At 44.9% G+C, this 18,224-nt stretch overlaps 1 protein-coding gene across 4 annotated transcripts in view; it reads right to left on the bottom strand.

Moving 5' to 3' along the window:
- The window catches only part of LOC129822769 (voltage-dependent L-type calcium channel subunit beta-2-like), a 153,032-nt gene extending 138,278 nt beyond the window's left edge, over positions 1-14,754 (bottom strand). Inside the window, exons 1-2 of one of the 4 annotated variants that reach the window (XM_055881158.1) lie at positions 13,998-14,754; positions 11,752-11,844 (exon numbers count right to left, since the gene is read on the bottom strand). In XM_055881158.1, coding sequence (XP_055737133.1) covers positions 11,752-11,844; positions 13,998-14,075 — 171 coding nt within the window. In that variant the 5' untranslated portion in view covers positions 14,076-14,754. The remainder of the gene's footprint in view (positions 1-11,751; positions 11,845-13,997) is intronic. The other 3 variants (XM_055881157.1, XM_055881162.1, XM_055881161.1) reach the window with 3 other exon arrangements.
- Between the last annotated feature and the right edge of the window lie 3,470 nt (positions 14,755-18,224).

Genomic DNA, 18,224 nt, shown 5'->3' with positions numbered 1-18,224 from the left:
GAGGTGCACGTAGTATGCACTAGATCTCCAGTGCTCACCCACAGCCCGGGTTCAACCTGTGCCTGCACTCTGGAAGGTCCGGGCTAGATTAGTCATCCAGCCTGGGGGAGTGGTGCTAAGGCTGCGCACCAGAGCTCCAGTGCTCCCCCACAGCCCGGTCCTTCCGGTGCCTCCTCCAAGCACCAGGTCTCCTGTAGGTCTCTCCAGCCTGGTGGGTCCTGTGGCAGCGCCACGCACCAGGCTGTCTCTCCGTCTTCTCCCTCCAGGTTTGCCCTCCAGTCCGGAGCTGCCAGAGCCGCCCGCCAGTCTTGAGCTGCCAGAGCCGCCCGTCTGTCCTGAGCCGCCTGAGCCGCCCGTCTGTCCTGAGCCACCCGTCTGTCCTGAGCCGCCTGAGCCGCCTGAGCCGCCAGTCTGTCCTGAGCCGCCTGAGCCGTCCTTCAGTCAGGAGCCGCCTGAGCCGCCCTTCAGTCAGGAGCCGCCTGAGCCGTCCTTCAGTCAGGAGCCGCCTGAGCCGCCCTTCAGTCAGGAGCCGCCCTTCAGTCAGGAGCCGCCCGTCAGTCCAGAGGCGCCAAAGTACGTTCATCTCTAGGAGACAGAACGCGTCTCCTTCCTGAGCGGTATGACGGCTGCGTGGTCCCTGCGTGGTGTTTATACTTGTGTACTATTGTTTGTACAGATGAACGTGGTACCTTCATGCGTTTGGAAATTTCTCAAAAGGATGAATCAGGCTTGTGGAGGTCTACAAAAACAATTCCGAGGTCTTGGCTGATTTCTTTTGATTTTCCCATGATGTCAAGCAAATAGGCACTGAGTTTGAAGGTAGGCCTTGAAATATATCCACAGGTATCCCTCCAATTAACTCAAATGATATCAATTAGCCTATCAGAAGCTTCTAAAGCCATGACATCATTTTCTGGAATTTTCCAAGCTGTTTAAAGGCACAGTCAACTTAGTGTATGTAAACCTCTGACCCACTGCAATTGTGATAAAGTGAATTATAAGTGAAATAATCTGTCTGTAAACAATTGTTGGACAAAAATAATTCTGAGGTCTTGGCTGATTTCTTTTGATTTTCCCATGATGTCAAGCAAATAGGCACTGAGTTTGAAGGTAGGCCTTGAAATATATCCACAGGTATACCTCCAATTAACTCAAATGATATCAATTAGCCTATCAGAAGCTTCTAAAGCCATGACATCATTTTCTGGAATTTTCCAAGCTGTTTAAAGGCACAGTCAACTTAGTGTATGTAAACCTCTGACCCACTGGAATTGTGATACAGTGAATTATAAGTGAAATAATCTGTCTGTAAACAATTGTTGGAAAAATTACTTGTGTCATGCACACAGTAGATGTCCTAACCGACTTGACAAAACTATAGCTCGTTAACAAGACTGTCACGCCCTGACCTTAGTTATCTTTGTTTTCTTTATTATTTTGTTTAGGTCAGGGTGTGACATGGGTGATATATGTGTTTTGGTTCTGTCTAAGGGGCTTTGTATGTCTATGGGTGTTTTCTAGTCTAGGTGTTATATGTCTATGGTTGCCTAGATTGGTTCTCAATTAGAGGCAGCTGTTTATCGTTGTCTCTGATTGGGAACCATATTTAGGCAGCCATATTCATTGGGTAGTTCGTGGGTTATTGTCTATGTGTCAGTTGCCTGTGTCTGCACTGTTTATTATATAGCGTCACGTTCATTTTGTTGTTTTGTAAAGTTTGGTTACGTGTTCTTCGTTATAATAAATAGAAGATGTATTCATATCACGCTGTGCCTTGGTCCTCCTCTCTTCCTCCATACGACGAACGTGACAAAGACATTTGTGGAGTGGTCGAAAAAATTAGTTTTAATGACTCCAACCTAAGTGTATGTCACGACTTCGGCCGAAGTCGTTGCCTCTCCTTGTCCGGGCGGTGTTCGGCGGTCGACGTCACCGGCCTTCTAGCCATCATCGATCCATTTTTCATTTTCCATTGGTTTTGTCTTGTCTTCCCACACACCTGTTGTCAATCCCATTCATTACCTGTTGTGTATTTAACCCCCTGTTTCCCCTCATGTGTTTGTCAGAGATTGTTTTATGTCAAGTGTTATTTATTGGTGTATAGGTGTGCGACGGGTCCTCGTACCCATGTTTATTTGATTTATGTATATTCTCGTGTTTGGAGCATGTCATGTGGACATTTATTAAAAGTCTCCATTTAAACTTCGTTTAACTCTCCTGCGCCTGACTTCCCTGCCACCTATACACACGACGTTGACAGTGTATGTAAACTTCCGACTTCAACTGTATGTATCAATACTACAAGCTGCCAAAGGTTTAATGAAAATACCAGCACACCACTATTTATCAGAAATCCAAAGTAATGATTCACAATGATAAAAAAATACAAGGACACAGAGGATTCAGATACAAGGATGTCATTGTCTATTATTCTGAGGAAAGTACAAAGCGACTTGGCAGGTTTCAGTCAATGTCTGCCCTGCAGACATTCTCAATCAATCACTGAATATGCATCCCAAATAGCACCCTCTTCCCTATACAGTACACTACTTTTGACATGATCCCATACGGCTCTGGTCAAAAATGCTGCACTATATTGGGAATAGGGTGCCATTTGGGTCCCACACATCCTGAAACAGCGGGTGCCTGAAGATAAAAACTGCCCTGCGTGTAACAGAGGGCACGGTTCTCCAATGCTTCCTCTCCTGACAGGACAGAGGAAGGAAGGAGAATTGTGCAGGCATCCATCTTATATTTTGCACTCAGATAAACAAAACATGGTTACTCCTGGATATATTACCCTGATTCTATGCAATTCATTGGCCTGAATGACCATACTATTAACATAGAAACAATCTACTCTAATACTGCAACAGAAACAAAACATTTTCTATTTTAATTTTGTCTCCTAGTTAGTTTAGTACCTATTCCCAGTGGCGACCTGTCATTCAGGGCAGGTCATTCAGGGGCTGTTTTGAATTAACTGTTCGCTGCCAGACATGGCTCTGCTGATGTAGCAGTGGTAAGGTGTTGGGACTGCTGTTGGGACTCTGCTGTTGAGACAGCTTTATGTGGACCATAACAGTGTGTGGGCACCGTTTGTCACCATTATAGTGCAATTAATGTATTGTTTAGGGTTGTGTTGTGTGGTGGCTTTTTCTGCCATGCATTCCACATGTTTTGTTGGTTTGCCCCACCAAGACATAAATGCTAAAATGGCCGCTGCCTATTCATATAACTTCAACTCTAAGGATAGGTCAAACATGCATGCAAACACTGACTGACAGTCATTAGCTCATAGTCATGATGGACATATAACTCTCTTTATTTCTTACCACCTGATGGCAGTCTTGCTGTTCTGTGCCTGTAGCTTAAACTGTCAGAGGAGCCAAGTGAAACAACGTGCTACCGTAAACCCGGCTTGCAGCAGCCAGCCCATCCGTCCTTCCCTAAGCCATTTATTTAGTATTCATGTGCATTTAAAATAAATGGTTATTCTATTAGTATGATAAATACATAAACACTGCATATGTAACCAACAAGAAGCATCATGCTCGAGTCAGTTGTCTTTGGCTCATAGATCACAAAAAATAAGTACAGTTGGAGACTTTGGTACATTCTCTACACATTTGGTGTATCCCTAAACATTGTCAGCAGGGCTCAGGTCTATAAGGTTGTCAGTGGCCTGAACAGAGGCGACTAGGTTACGCCATGCCCTGTCTGTGTCCCTGGTATCCATTACCTAAAACCCCCTAGGGTTGCCAGATCTGATAAGGAAAATAGCCAATACGTCGCTTACGTAACCCCTTCCCCCCATTAATGGGAGAAAACATAATCTGGCGGATGAAAAGAAAATAAAAAAGTCTGTAATCAAGATAACGAAAAAGGGGTTTCCTGCGACCACACCACACCCTGCCTTTTAGACACCCCACCACCACTACCTCCACTCCTATCCGTATGGAGAGAGGATCAGCATCCCAAATGGCATCCTATTCCCTACTTACATAGTGCACAAAGTATTACCAGGGCCCATAGGGTGCATCATAGTGCACTATATAGGGCACTTTGTAGGTTATCGGATGAAATTTGGGACGCATCCTGAGAAACATTCCATTTTGGACGGACAAAGGGCCTAAAATCTCAAACAAATTAGACTGCGATGCCCTTCAAATTTTTATCCCTGCGATTTATACAGTATCAGTTACCGTCCCCTCAATGACATTCAGCTCGGTTCCACTTTATTTATGTAGTCCATAACGCAGTTTAGTCCTATAGAAACTACTCCTTCTTCCCCCAGAGCTGGGCTGTGAGTTAAAGCAGATAGTGACCACACCACTACTACTCCCACTGCTGACTGAGTGATCCAGACCGCCACTGCTCTCCACCTCCTCCATCCTATACTGTAAACCCCATGGGCAGTAAGAGTCACAGGGCACCTCTTTCATTCTTTCTTTGCCCTCTCGCTCTTCTCTCTCTGTCTCACACTGTCAATTCAAAAGTAGCTTTATTGGCATGGTAAACATATGTTTACCAATAATATATACACTAGATGACGAACAGCGGCACTGTTTTGAAGCCAACGCGCCTCCATGTTGGTACTCCTCCTCCGTTGTAAAATAGATTTTTGAAGCTTTAGAAATGCATTTATTAATGTCTACATTCGTTTTTGCCACATTTATTCTATTACAGTCACCTTAATGTATACGTTTCAATTATATGTGAACTAAACATAACATTTGTTAATATAAAAATCCTTAAGGTATAATGTTACTGTCCCCACTACAACAACAAAAAACTGGAATACGTGTAATTTTGTCCTTGAAACATTTAATTGAAATACTGTAGAATTCCATTTATTCTGAAGAGTTCCAATATGGCCAACCGGTGGCTTCAAAGCCTCTTATTGGCCAATACATAGCATCAGAAATCTAGTTTTATGCATCATTGACTGTTTACATTGCCAAAGCAGGTGAAATAAACAAACAAAATTGAGAAGAAACAAAATAAAACTGCAATTAAAAAAACTATTTGAAATTAACAGCAAACATTAAACTCAAAAAGATAAAGACATTTGAAATGTTATTTTATCAGCGGTGTAAAGTGGTTGAACAACGTGCAAATAGTTGAAGTACGAATAGCAAGGAAATATAAACAAAACAGATAAATATTGGTGGTAATTACAATGTTGTTTGTGCTCCATGATTGCCATTTTCTCTGTCTCTCTTCTCTCATTTTGCCCACTCTCTCTGTCTGCCCTCTCTCTGTGTAAAAATGTGTCAAGGAATACTGTTCTTATAGAAACAGTTTGACTGCAGGAACGAGAGTTGAGAGCGGTAATGGATCGATCGCACAGTAACCGGGATGAGCCTCCGATGTACTGAACACTCTGAACACTCGCCCACGTGAATGCTGGGATTGAGTCACCATTGCAACAGGTGTGGTGTTGAGGGAGATGGGAGAAGAGTAGAAGGCACTCAACCAACTCAACCAACGTCAGACAAGTCGCAACCCAAAATAATATGAGCATTTGGAAGGAATAGGAGAGACTCCCCACTTGGCACACAATGGTTGAATCAACGTTGTTTTAGAGCTGGGCGATATAGATAAAAATCCATATCGCAATAAATTGACCAATGTTTTTGGCTCTAGACACATTTTTCTCCAGCGCCAAGTAAAACAACTGAGATGGTAAATAAGCTACACTGAAATGTTCCATACGCACAAAAGGCTTATTTCTCAAAAAATGTTGTCCACAAGTTTGTTTACATCCCTGTTAGTCAGCATTTCTCCTTTGCCAAGATAATGCATCCACCTGAAAGGTGTGGCATATCAAGAAGCTTATTAAACAGGTGCACCTTGTGCTGTGGATAATAAAAGGTCACTCTAAAATGTGCAGTTTTGTCACACAACACAATGCCACAGATGTCTCAAGTTTTGAGTGAGCGTGCAATTGGCATGCTGACTGCAAGAATGTCCAACAGAGCTGTTGCCAGAGAACTGAATGTTCATTTCTCTACCATAAGCTTGTCACGCCCTGGCCTTATTATTATTTGTTTTATTTATTATTTTAGTTAGGTCAGGGTGTGACATGGGGTATGTGTGTATTTTGGGGTATTATATGGTAGAGGGGGTGTTGGTTGTAGTTTATGGTTTTGTGTTGAGTGTATGTGTCTAGCTGTGTCTATGTTGGGTGTAGTTGTCTAGGAAAGTCTATGGTGGCCGGAATGGGTTCTCAATTAGAGACAGCTGATTTCGGTTGTCTCTAATTGGGAGCCATATTTAAGGCTGCCATAGGCTTTAGCTGTTTGTGGGTCATTGTATATGTATATGTCGACGTAAGTAGTTTGTGTGTGCACTTGCGTTTGAAGTTTCACGATCGTTTGTTGTTTTTGTTAGTGTGTATAAGTGTTACGTGTTATTCTTCGTCGTTATAATTATAGAAGATGTATTCAAGTCATGTTGCGCCTTGGTCCTCTCTTTCACGTCAACACGATCGTGACAGAATGACCCACCAAATCCGGATCAAGCAACATGACCAGCGGCAACAGGATCGACACCTGAAACCCCACCTCTTCAAGGAATACCTAGGATAGGATAAAGCAATCCTTCTGCCCCCCCCCCCCCCTTAAAAGATTTAGATGCACTATTGTAAAGTGGCTGTTCCACTGGATGTCATAAGGTGAATGCACCAATTTGTAAGTCGCTCTGGATAAGAGCGTCTGCTAAATGACTTAAATGTAAATGTAAGGCATTAAGGATTCATGGACATGGGAGGAGATTTTAGATGGTAAGGGACCTTGGGCGCAACCGGGAGAATATCGCCTCCCTCGTGAAGAGCTGGAGGCAGCGAAAGCCGAGAGGAGGCGATATGAGGAGGCAGCACGGAGGCAAGGCTGGAGACCCGCGAGTACTACCCAAAAATTTCTTGGGGGGGGGGGGGGAGGCTAAGAGGTAGTGGGCCGAGGGCAGGTAGGAGACCTGCGCCCACTTCCCAGGCTTACCGTGGAGAGCGGGAGTACGGGCAGACACCGTGTTACGCAGTAGAGCGCACGGTGTCTCCTGTACGTGTTCATAGCCCGGTGCGGGTTATTCCACCTTCCCGCACTGGTAGGGCTAGATTGGGCATTGAGCCAGGTGCCATGATACCGGCTCAACGCGTCTGGTCTCCAGTGCGTCTCCTCGGGCCGGTATACATGGCACCAGCCTTACGCATGGTGTCCCCGGTTCGCCTACATAGCCCGGTGCGGGTTATTCCACCTTCCCGCACTGGTCGGGCGACGGGGAGCATTCAACCAGGTAAGGTTGGGCAGGCTCGGTGTTCAAGGGAACCAGTACGCCTGCACGGTCCGGTATTTCCGGCGCCACCTCCCCGCCCCAGTTCAGTTCCACCAGTGCCTACACCACGTAACAGGCTTCCAGTGTGTCTCCAGAGCCCTGTTCCTCCTCCACGCACTCGTCCTATGGTGCGTGTCTCCAGCCCGGTACCACCAATTCCGGCACCAAGCACTAAGCCTCCTGTGCGTCTCCAGAGTTCTGTGCATCCTGTTGCTGCTCCCCGCACTAGCCCTGAGATGCGTGTCCCCAGTCCGGTACCACCAGTTCCGGCCCCACGCACTAGGCCTAATGTGGGTCCCCAGGGTCCAGTATGCCCTGTTCCTTCTCCCCGCACTAGCCTGAAAGTGCGTGGCTTTAGCCCGGTGCCTCCAGTTCCGGCACCACGCACCAGGCCTACAGTGCGCCTCATCCGGCCAGAGCCATCCGTCTCCCCAGCGCCGTCTGAGCCATCCGTCTCCCCAGCGCCGTCTGAGCCATCCGTCTCCCCAGCGCCATCTGAGCCATCCGTCTGCCCAGCGCCGTCTGAGCCATCCGTCTGCCCAGTGCCGTCTGAGCCATCCGTCTGCCCAGTGCCGTCTGAGCTGCCCGTCTGTCCCGAGCCGTTAGAGCCATTAGTCAGTCAGGAGCCGTCTGAGCCATTAGTCAGTCAGGAGCCGCTAGAGCCATTCGTCAGTCAGGATCTGCCAGAGCCGCCAACCAGACAGGATCTGCCAGAGCCGCCAACCAGACAGGATCTGCCAGAGCCGCCAACCAGACAGGATCTGCCAGAGCCGCCAACCAGACAGGATCTGCCAGAGCCGCCAACCAGACAGGATCTGCCAGAGCCGCCAACCAGACAGGATCTGCCAGAGCCGCCAACCAGACAGGATCTGCCAGAGCCGCCAACCAGACAGGATCTGCCAGAGCCGTCAGCCAGCCATGAGCGTCCAAATCTGTCAGCCAGCCATGAGCGTCCAGATCCGTCTGCCAGCCATGAGAAGCCGGATCCGTCAGCTAGCCATGAGCAGCCAGATCTGTCAGCCAGCCATGAGCCGTCCAACCAGGATCCGCCGGAGCCGTCATCCAGCCAGGATCTGCCCCTTATCCTGGTGCTGCCCCTTATCCTGGTGCTGCCCCTTATCCTGGTGCTGCCCCTTATCCTGGTGCTGCCCCTTATCCTGGTGCTGCCCCTTATCCCGGTGCTGCCCCTTATCCCGGTGCTGCCCCTTATGACTATGGTGGGGTGGGGACCACGACCAGTGCCGGAGCCGCCGCCGTGGAAGGAAGCCCACCCAGACCCTCCCCTAGACTATGTGCTGGTGCGTCCGGAGTTCGCACCTTAAGGGGGGGGTTATGTCACGCCCTAGCCTTAGTATTATTTGTTTTATTTATTATTTTAGTTAGGTCAGGGTGTGACATGGGGTATGTGTGTATTTTGGGGTATTATATGGTAGAGGGGGTGTTGGTTGTAGTTTATGGTTTTGTGTTGAGTGTATGTGTCTAGCTGTGTCTATGTTGGGTGTAGTTGTCTAGGAAAGTCTATGGTGGCCGGAATGGGTTCTCAATTAGAGACAGCTGATTTCGGTAGTCTCTAATTGGGAGCCATATTTAAGGCTGCCATAGGCTTTAGCTGTTTGTGGGTCATTGTATATGTATATGTCGACGTAAGTAGTTTGTGTGTGCACTTGCGTTTGAAGTTTCACGATCGTTTGTTGTTTTTGTTAGTGTGTATAAGTGTTACGTGTTATTCTTCGTCGTTATAATTAAAGAAGATGTATTCAAGTCATGTTGCGCCTTGGTCCTCTCTTTCACGTCAACACGATCGTGACAAAGCTGCCTCCAACTTCGTTTTAGAGAATTTGGCAGTATGTCCAAGCGGCCTCACAACCGCAGACCACGTGTAACCACGCCTGCCCAGGACCACCACATCCGGCTTATTCATCTGTGGGATCGTCTAAGATCAGCCACTCGGACAGCTGATGAAACTGAGGAGTATTTCTGTCTGTTATAGAGCCCTTTTGTGAGGAAAAACTAATTCTGATTGGCTGGGCCTGGCTCCCAAGTGTCCTCCCAGGCCCACCAATGGCTGCGCCCCTGCCCAGTCATGTGAAATCCATAGATTAGGGCCTAATGAATTTATTTCAATTGACTGATTTCCTTAAATGAACTGTAACTCAGTAAAATCATTGAAATTGTTGCATGTTGCACTTATATTTTTGTTCATAATAGATGAAAACAGTACTGGTTGATAACTTTTTTCAAATCCAATGTATTTTCCACGTCAGGGCCAGTTCCAGGCATAAGTGAAAAAAGCAAGGGTCGCTTAGGATACACTAGGTGCAATTTAGAAGTTTGTTCGAGAATCAGCAGTTTTTCTCTTGTTATGTCTGTCACTGACAGTCCCTCAATTAGCCATGTCAGCTAACAATTTTTTGATTGGTAGTTAGTCTAGCCAGCTTACTAAACTTGAAGTAATCATGGCCGAATACCGACTGGGCACGCAGGGAACGTGCCCTGGCGCCTTGACCTCCAGGTGGCCCCCCATGATTTTGAGAGTCATTCTCACACAGATATCATATTTATATGGCATAAATCACAAAATGTACCTAAAACTATTATTATAGTCTTAAAAATATATCTAATTTCAATATGTATACATTTGGGGCTGAGCATGGTGAGAGTCCTGATAACAAAGAGGGAAGATGATTAGACAATAAAAAAAAATGTCGGAGAAGATTAAAAAGGAACTTGACAGCTTGATGAATAGGCTAGTGAAACAACACATTTTCCTCCTCATATTTGAAACCCAGTTCCCAGTATGGTGTTAGTTTAACGTTTTAAACACGGCAGCCTCATACTTGTGTGAGAAGTGAAAATAATCATGTCCAACAAGATGGAGAGCGTGAGGAGGAGGGAAAGAAGGTCAGCTTAACCACTGTTATGATAGAACAATTCAAAACTGTGTATTTATGTTAGTTCCTAACAGAGTTCCTGGAATGGCTGCTATTCCTGGGGTCCTCTTCCAGCAAACATCTCAAAGGGGATAGTGTGTCTGCTCTTCGCTTTGCCCGTCCGATCTTGTTAGAACCTTTCTGGGTTTTTTTTTCTTTCTCTCTCTACTTTCCTCTCACTCCCCATCCTACTTGCTACATCATGTCTGGGTATCTCTCTCAGTAGGGTTGTGTCTCAGATGTACTTCAGTTACTTGTCTGACCCCTCGTACTGAGCAACATTCCTGTCGCTCTCTTTTTTCTTTTCCCTCTCCTACTTTTCTTTCTTCTTCCCTATCCTAATTTCCACTTAGATCCTCGTATCTCCTGCAGTGTTGTGTCTCAGATGTAAGTTACTGTAGCTGCTCTCCGTCTAATTGAGTTTAGCCACGATGACTGAGAGAGGTTAAAGGGGGTGGGCCTAATGAGCCTGTTGGAATGCCCAGGGGGACTGTGGGAATGGACGTGTGACAGCTTCACAGGACCAGTCTTCCCGGGGGGTCGAGGGAGAAGGGCATGACATATCACTGCCGAGAAGACCTTCATCACCACCCCCTAATCTACTCAGCAGGTCCTCACTGATCAGCTGTCAGTGCAATATGACCACATGGAAAAAGCAAATGCGATCATCTCCTAGCCTCAATTCAAACACCTTTACTGTCTGAGAGAAAGGAGGTGGCAATTCCAAAACGTGCCATATTGGTCCGATCCACTTCGAATGGCGACAAAGAGGAGGCGATCTTAATCTCCTCCAAAAAAAGGCAGAAATATTTCGGCAGAGGCGCCTGTCCTTAACCCGGTCTCTCCCACTCTGTCCCTGCGGGTCCGCTGCTCAACAAAGACCAGACACGGTGAGTGCTTCACATACACACTGTGTAGCTCAGAGGGTCTGCTTTATAACAGGCCACAGGGTCAGCAGCCACTCTCAAGCACTTTGACTGCAAAGCTAAAGAGCCGCCTGCAGTTCACAGAGACCGTTAACATACTGAACCCAAGCTATGTTTATAACGGGGGCTTTCATTGCAACATGCGTTGATTTATATCAATGACTTTGCATTTTTTGCTCTTACGCCAGTCTGAACATACTGGCTATGTATAAACCATAGAAATGGAATGTTCTAATTACAGTATATGCTGTAAACATCCAGTGCAGACATGATGTGATAAGTGTCCGATGAACGGTTATTGAATCATATATGCTTTGAGATATCATCACATTCATTCCATTAAGGTTACACTCACGGCCCCATCTCTAAAACAGACACAGTCAGATCACTCTCACACCACACACTCTCACTTCAGCTCAGATTCTCACTGCCCACAATTGAAATCCCTGCCTTTACAGAAAAGCATAGACCTCCAAGATACCCAGGTGGTAAACGCCTTGTAAATGGAATGTGTCTTCCCTTTAGATAAGCCGAACACAATGTGCTACTGCTTCCCTTACCTGTCGCACAAAGCTGTTGGCTGTTGTATCTGAAGAGGTGCTGCCGTCTGATCCTTTGAATCGGCCTTTTCTCCGTGCTCCTTTTCCATGTGACTTCGGCAGAAGGAGAAAACAGACAAATAACACGAAAGGACCATTATCAGCAGGTAACACCGTGCTATGATCAAAGATTCTGGTGACGTTGAGACTGGTGTTTTGCGGGTACTATTTAATGAAGCTTCAAGTTGAGGACTTGTGAGGCGTCTGTTTCTCAAACTAGACACTCTAATGTACTTGTCCTATTGCCCAGTTGTGCACCGGGGCCTCCCACTTCTCTTTCTATTCTGGTTAGAGCCAGTTTGCGTTGTTCTGTGAAAGGAGTAGTATACAGCGTTGTATGAGATCTTCAGTTTCTTGGCAATTTATCGCATGGAATAGCCTTCATTTCTCAGAACAAGAATAGACTGACAAGTTTCAGAAGAAAGTTCTTTGTTTCTGGCCATTTGAGCCTGTAATCGAACCCACAAATGCTGATGATCCAGATACTTGACTCGTCTAAAGAAGGCCAGTTTATTGCTTCTTCAATCAGAACAACAGTTTCAGCTGTGCTAACATAATTGCAAAAGGGTTTTCTAATGATCAATTACCCTTTTAAAATGATAAACTTGGATTAGCTAACACAACGTGCCATTGGAATACATGAGTGATGGTTGCTGATTATGGGCCTCTGTACACCTATGTAGATATTCCATAAAAAATCTGTAGTTTCCAGCTACAATAGTCATTTACAACATTAACAATGTCTACACTGTATTTCTGATCAATTTTATGTTATTTTAATGGACAAAAAATGTGCTTTTCTTTCAAAAACAAGGACATTTCTAAGTCACCCCAAACGTTTGAACAATAGTTTACCTCAATTACCTCGACTAACCTGTGCCCCTGCACATTGACTCTGCACCGGTACCCCCTGTATATAGCCTCGCTACTGTTATTTTACTGTTGCTCCTTAATTATTTGTTATGTTATTTTTTACTTATCTATTTTTTACTTAACACATATTTTTCTTAAAACTGAATTTTTGGTTAAGGGCTTGTAAGTTAGCATTTCACTGTTGTATTCGGGACATCTCACAAATACATTTTGATTTGATTTGACTTATCGGGAATATACAGTGCTGTATTACAGGGATGAGATGCTCATGTTGCTAGTAGCAACTGAAAAACACCCAACCATCCCAAAGCTGCTTTTTTTTTCATTCTCACCCATTCCCACAGGACATGTAAAGGATGAATATAAAAATAAAACTATTCTGTTGGTTACTTAGAAACCGGATATGTATGTCTATTTACTCGAAAATACCCATTTTGCTGTAGGCACTCAATATACAGCGATGTTAGGCAATGCTGAATGCCATTTTATAGTGCATATATTTGCTACCTTTTTTTTAGAGTAGTAGTCATTGAAAATTCTGAATTGAATTCATTACATTCATAAAGAGACAGGCAAGTAGAAATAGTGCAGCTTCCAGTAGGCTACTTCCAGCAATTTGCTCATTGTACCACTGACCTGGTCAAGACCATCTATTTACTTAATCAAAGCATGGCTGGGAGACAAACTTTGGATCAACACCAACCCCTAGGCTAGTGTAGCGGACTAAACGGCACTCCATGGTGAAGGAAGTTTCTGATGAACTTCACCAACGGCATGGAGCCGAAACCAGGCTTTGTGGAATCTAGCTCCGACTACATCGATAGCCCAAAAAAATGCCAATTATGAAACGACCACCTTGTAGTGTAACTATATTTGTCCTCTGTAGTCGCAGTGCCTTTCTTTTTTTGTTTGCTGAAAGACATAATTTTTCAATAAACATTAATTAAATTCCACCACTGACTGTTTCCTTGTTGAGATTCAATGAGATGCCACCTTAAGCAAACAGTCGGTGGTTGTCTTTGAATAATGTTTATTGAAAAAGTATGGGTTTCAGCAAAAACTAAATACAACTTGTCCAAATTACAGTTATAACTGTGTAACATGCCTGAAACAACTGTAACCTAGCTGTTTCACATCACAGAAAAACATTCGTCCTTATTAGCAGGTTATACCACCTGACGTAACGCCGACTCCACCAACTTCCGGTTGGAGTTTACTTTATGGCGTTACTGTCGCCAAGACGAGCGAAATGGAAATTAGGTATTTGCTGCTATTTATTACCATACACATGCGAACTATGCATAGAAATCACAAAATACAACAACTGTGCATACTTGCAGTTCAGGGTTTTCGAGCGAATCCATGTGTCTGTCCAAAAGTGAGTGCGTATTTTGCAAGTTATTATGGACCATTTGACATCCAACCGTCGGTCTTTCGTTGAGATAGAAAATACACCTTTTCAAGGGTCGGTGGTCATGCGTGACTCCCCGATCTCTTCAAAATGTAGAGCCGATTTTTGATTGACACGAAGTAACCTCCAAATTAATAGAATAGTTGTGTGAAAGAGACTTTGGTGGCGCTGAAGTGAAGTGACTCGCTCCTATTTTCCTCAGCCTCTGCTTTGCAGTCTTAAGTTTGAGTCGGACCACAATCGGAAAGGCTTGGGAAGGAGGAGCAGTTTGCGTAAAAAGCTTTTTCCTAAAGGATTTGTTTCCTCCGCTTAGCTGCACAAATAAAATATGACTGCATGTCATTCAAAAGCTCAGTCCCTTTACCGAGTCTCTGCCCCTCCCACGTTATCTCACAGGCAGTTTTTTCCCCAACTGATAATAGCTGCTGGAAGCAGGTAAATTCGCGCATATCCAGTAAAGGCACAGCCTATGCGTTGTCTCGAGCTACGGTAAGTATGACTAATCATAGCTGCTGGAGTTTTTAGTATAACAATAGTTCGTTTTATGATGGGGTTGAAACCAAAGGGGGAGTTTTATGATGGGGTTGAAACCAAAAGGGGTTGATAGGTGTGTTTGTAGCCTAATTAATCTTGTTGACCAGACACTTCCGCCAATGGACAATTACACTGAACAAAAATGTAAATGAAACATGTAAAGGATATGTCTCATGTTTCATGAGCTGAAATAAAAGATCACAGAAATGTTCCATATGCACAAAAAGCTTATTTCTCTCAAATATTGTGCACAAATGTGTTTACATGTTAGTGAGTATTTCTCATTTGCCAAGATATTCCATCCTCCTAACAGGTGTGGCATATCAAGAAGTTGATTAAACAGCATGATCATTACACAGATGCACCTTGTGATGGGGACAATAAAAGGCCACTCTAATATGTGCAGTTTTTGTCACACAACACAATGCCACAGATGTCTCAAGTTTTGAGGGAGCATGTAATTGCCATGCTGACTGCAGGAATGACTCCAGAACTGTTGGTAGATAATTTAATGTTAAATTCTCTACCATAAGCCGCCTCCAATGTTGTTTTAGAGAATTTGTTAGTATGTCTAACCGGGCCTCACAACCGCAGACCACCCCTTACAAAAAATTATTGCCATTTTGAAACTGCAGTAAAAGTGCAGTAACTGCAGTCGACTGTGGAATTTTGGAAGTAGTAATTGCAGAATAACTGCACTCTAACTGCAGTTACACTGCAAAATTCCTGCGATAAAAAAATGGTTTTAGATGCAGTATTTGCAGAATAACTGCAGTGTACTGCAGTTGAACTGTAGCTATACTGCACTCTAACTGCAATCTTTTTTTCCGTAAGGGACGTACGTGTATGGCGTAGTGTGGGCGAGCGGTTTGCTGATGCCAACGTTGTGAACAGAGGGCCCTATGGTGACGATGGGGTTATGGTATGGGCAGGCATAAGCTACGGACAATGAACACAATTGAATTTTATCAATGGCAATTTTAATGCACAGAGATCCCATGCCAAGATCCGGAGGCCCATTGTCTTGTCATTCATCAGCCGCCATCACCTCATGTTTCAGCATGATAATGCACAGCCCCATATCGCAAGAATCTGTACACAATTACTGGAAGCTGAAAATGTCCCAGTTCTTCCATGGGCTGCATACTCACCAAACATGTCACTCATTGAGCATGTTTGGGATGCTCTGGATCGACCTGTATGACAGCGTGTTCCAGTTCCCACCAATATCCAGCAACTTCACACAGCCATTGAAGAGGAGTGGGACAACATTCCACAGACCACAATCAACAGCCTGATCAACTCTATGCGAGCGAGATGTGTCACTCTGCATGACGCAATGGTAGTCACACTGACCAGATACCGACTGGTTTTCTGATCCACGCCACTGTGACCAGCAAATGCATATCTATATTCCCAGTCATGAAAAAATCCATAGTTTAGGGCCTAATTAATTTATCAGTAAAATCTTTGAAATTGTTGCATGTTGCATTTACATTTTTGTTCAGTATAGCTTGGGGACAAGGTTCATTGCACCATCAGTGCCATTGAGGCCATCTCCATTTTGTAGTAGTCAATATTCTTCTTCTATGAGTTGGTAAACAAACTGAAAGGGTGCATACTGCCACCTGGAGTGTGTTGTTTGAACAGGTATAAAATAGGGCTTGGCGATATATCGCGTTGTACAGATGGCTTCTTTACGTTTCTACCATTGTAGCTAGATTAAGTATGCCTACAGCTCTATCTAGTGGGCGCGTCGGGGACAACAGTACTTGACAACTGCAGCATTGTAGCTTTTTTTCACCTTTATTTAACCAGGTAGGCCAGTTGAGAACAAGTTCTCATTTACAACTGCGACCTGGCCAAACTAAAGCAAAGCAGTGCGACAAAAGCAACAACACAGAGTTACACATGGAATAAACAAACGTACAGTCAATAACACAATAGAAAAAAGAAAAATCTATATACAGTGTGTGTAAATGTAGTAAGATTAGGGAGGTAAGGCAATAAATAGGCCATAGTGGCGAAATAATTACAATTTAGCATTAACACTGAGGGAGATATAAGTCTCCAGCTTCAGTGATTTTTGCAATTCGTTTCAGTCATTGGCAGCAGAGAACTGGTAGGAAAGGTGGCCAAAGGAGGAGTTGGCTTTGGAGATGACCGGTAAAATATACCTGCTGGAGCACGTGCTACGGGTGGATGTTGCTATGATGACCAGTGAGATGAGATAAGGCGGGGCTTTACCTAGCAAAGACTTATAGATGACCTGGATAGTACATGGGGCTTTGGTGACAAAACGATGGCACTGTGATAGACTACATCCAGTTTGCTGAGTAGGGTGTTGGAGGTTATTTTGTAATGACATCGCCGTAGTCAAGGATCGGTAGGATAGTCAGTTTTACGAGGATATATTTAGCAGCATGAGTGAAGGAGACTTTGTTGCGAAATAGGAAGCTGATTCTAGATCAAATTTGGGATTGGAGATGCTTAATGTGAGTCTGGAAGGAGAGTTTACAGTCTAGCCAGACACCTAGGTATTTGTAGTTGTCCACATATTCTAAGTCAGAACCGTCCAGAGTAGTGATGCAAGTCGTTGGCGGGTGCGGGCAGCGATGGGTTGAAAAGCATGCATTTAGTTTTACTTGCATTTAAGAGCAGTTGGAGGCCACAAAGGAGTGATGTATGGCATTGAAGCTCGTCTGGAGGTTTGTTAACAGTGTCCAAAGAAGGGCCAGAAGTATACAGAATGGTGTCGTCTGTGTAGAGGTGGATCAGAGAATCACCAGCAGCAAGAGCGCTATCATTGATAAATACGGAGAAGAGTCGGCCCGAGAATTGAACCCTGTGGCACCCCCATAGAGACTGCCAGAGGTTTGGACAACAGGCCCTCCGATTTGACACACTGAACTCTATCTGAGAAATAGTTGGTGAACCATGCGAGGCAGTCATTTGAGAAACCAAGGCTGTTGAGTCTGCCGATAAGAATGTGGTGATTGACAGAGTCGAAAGCCTTAGCCAGGTCGATGAAGACGGCTGCACAGTACTGTCTTTTATCGATGGCGGTTATGATATCGTTTAGGACCTTGAGCGTGGCAGAGGTGCACCCATGACCAGCTCTGAAACCAGATTGCATAGCGGAGAAGGTACGGTGGGATTCAAAATGGTAGGTGATCTGTTTGTTAAAGTCGAAGACTTTAGAAAGGGTCTAGAATGCCTTCCCCTTAGAAGGGGGGGATGACCACGGCAGCTTTCCAATCTTTAGGGATCTCAGACGATACGAAAGAGTTTGAACAGGCTAGTAATAGGGATTGCAACAAGGGTCCAGATTGTCTTGTCCAGCTGATTTGTACGGGTCCAGATTTTCAGCTCTTTCAGAACATCAGCTATCTGGATTTGGGTGAAGGAGACGCGGGAGGAGCTTTGGCAAGTTGCTGCGGGGGGTGCAGAGCTGTTGGCCGGGGTAGGGGTAGCCAGGTGGAAGGCATGGCCATCCGTAGAAAAATGCTGATTTGAAATTCTCGATTATCGTGGATTTATCGGTGGTGACAGTGTTTCCTAGCCTCAGTGCAGTGGGCAGCCGGGAAGAGGTGCTCTTATTCTCCATGGACTTTAC

The sequence above is a fragment of the Salvelinus fontinalis genome, chromosome 25 (assembly GCF_029448725.1).
Source record: "Salvelinus fontinalis isolate EN_2023a chromosome 25, ASM2944872v1, whole genome shotgun sequence".
Classification (NCBI taxonomy): domain Eukaryota; kingdom Metazoa; phylum Chordata; class Actinopteri; order Salmoniformes; family Salmonidae; genus Salvelinus; species Salvelinus fontinalis.
The sequence above is the reverse complement of the archived record's forward strand: the minus strand, read 5'-3'. Positions and strand labels throughout refer to the sequence as shown.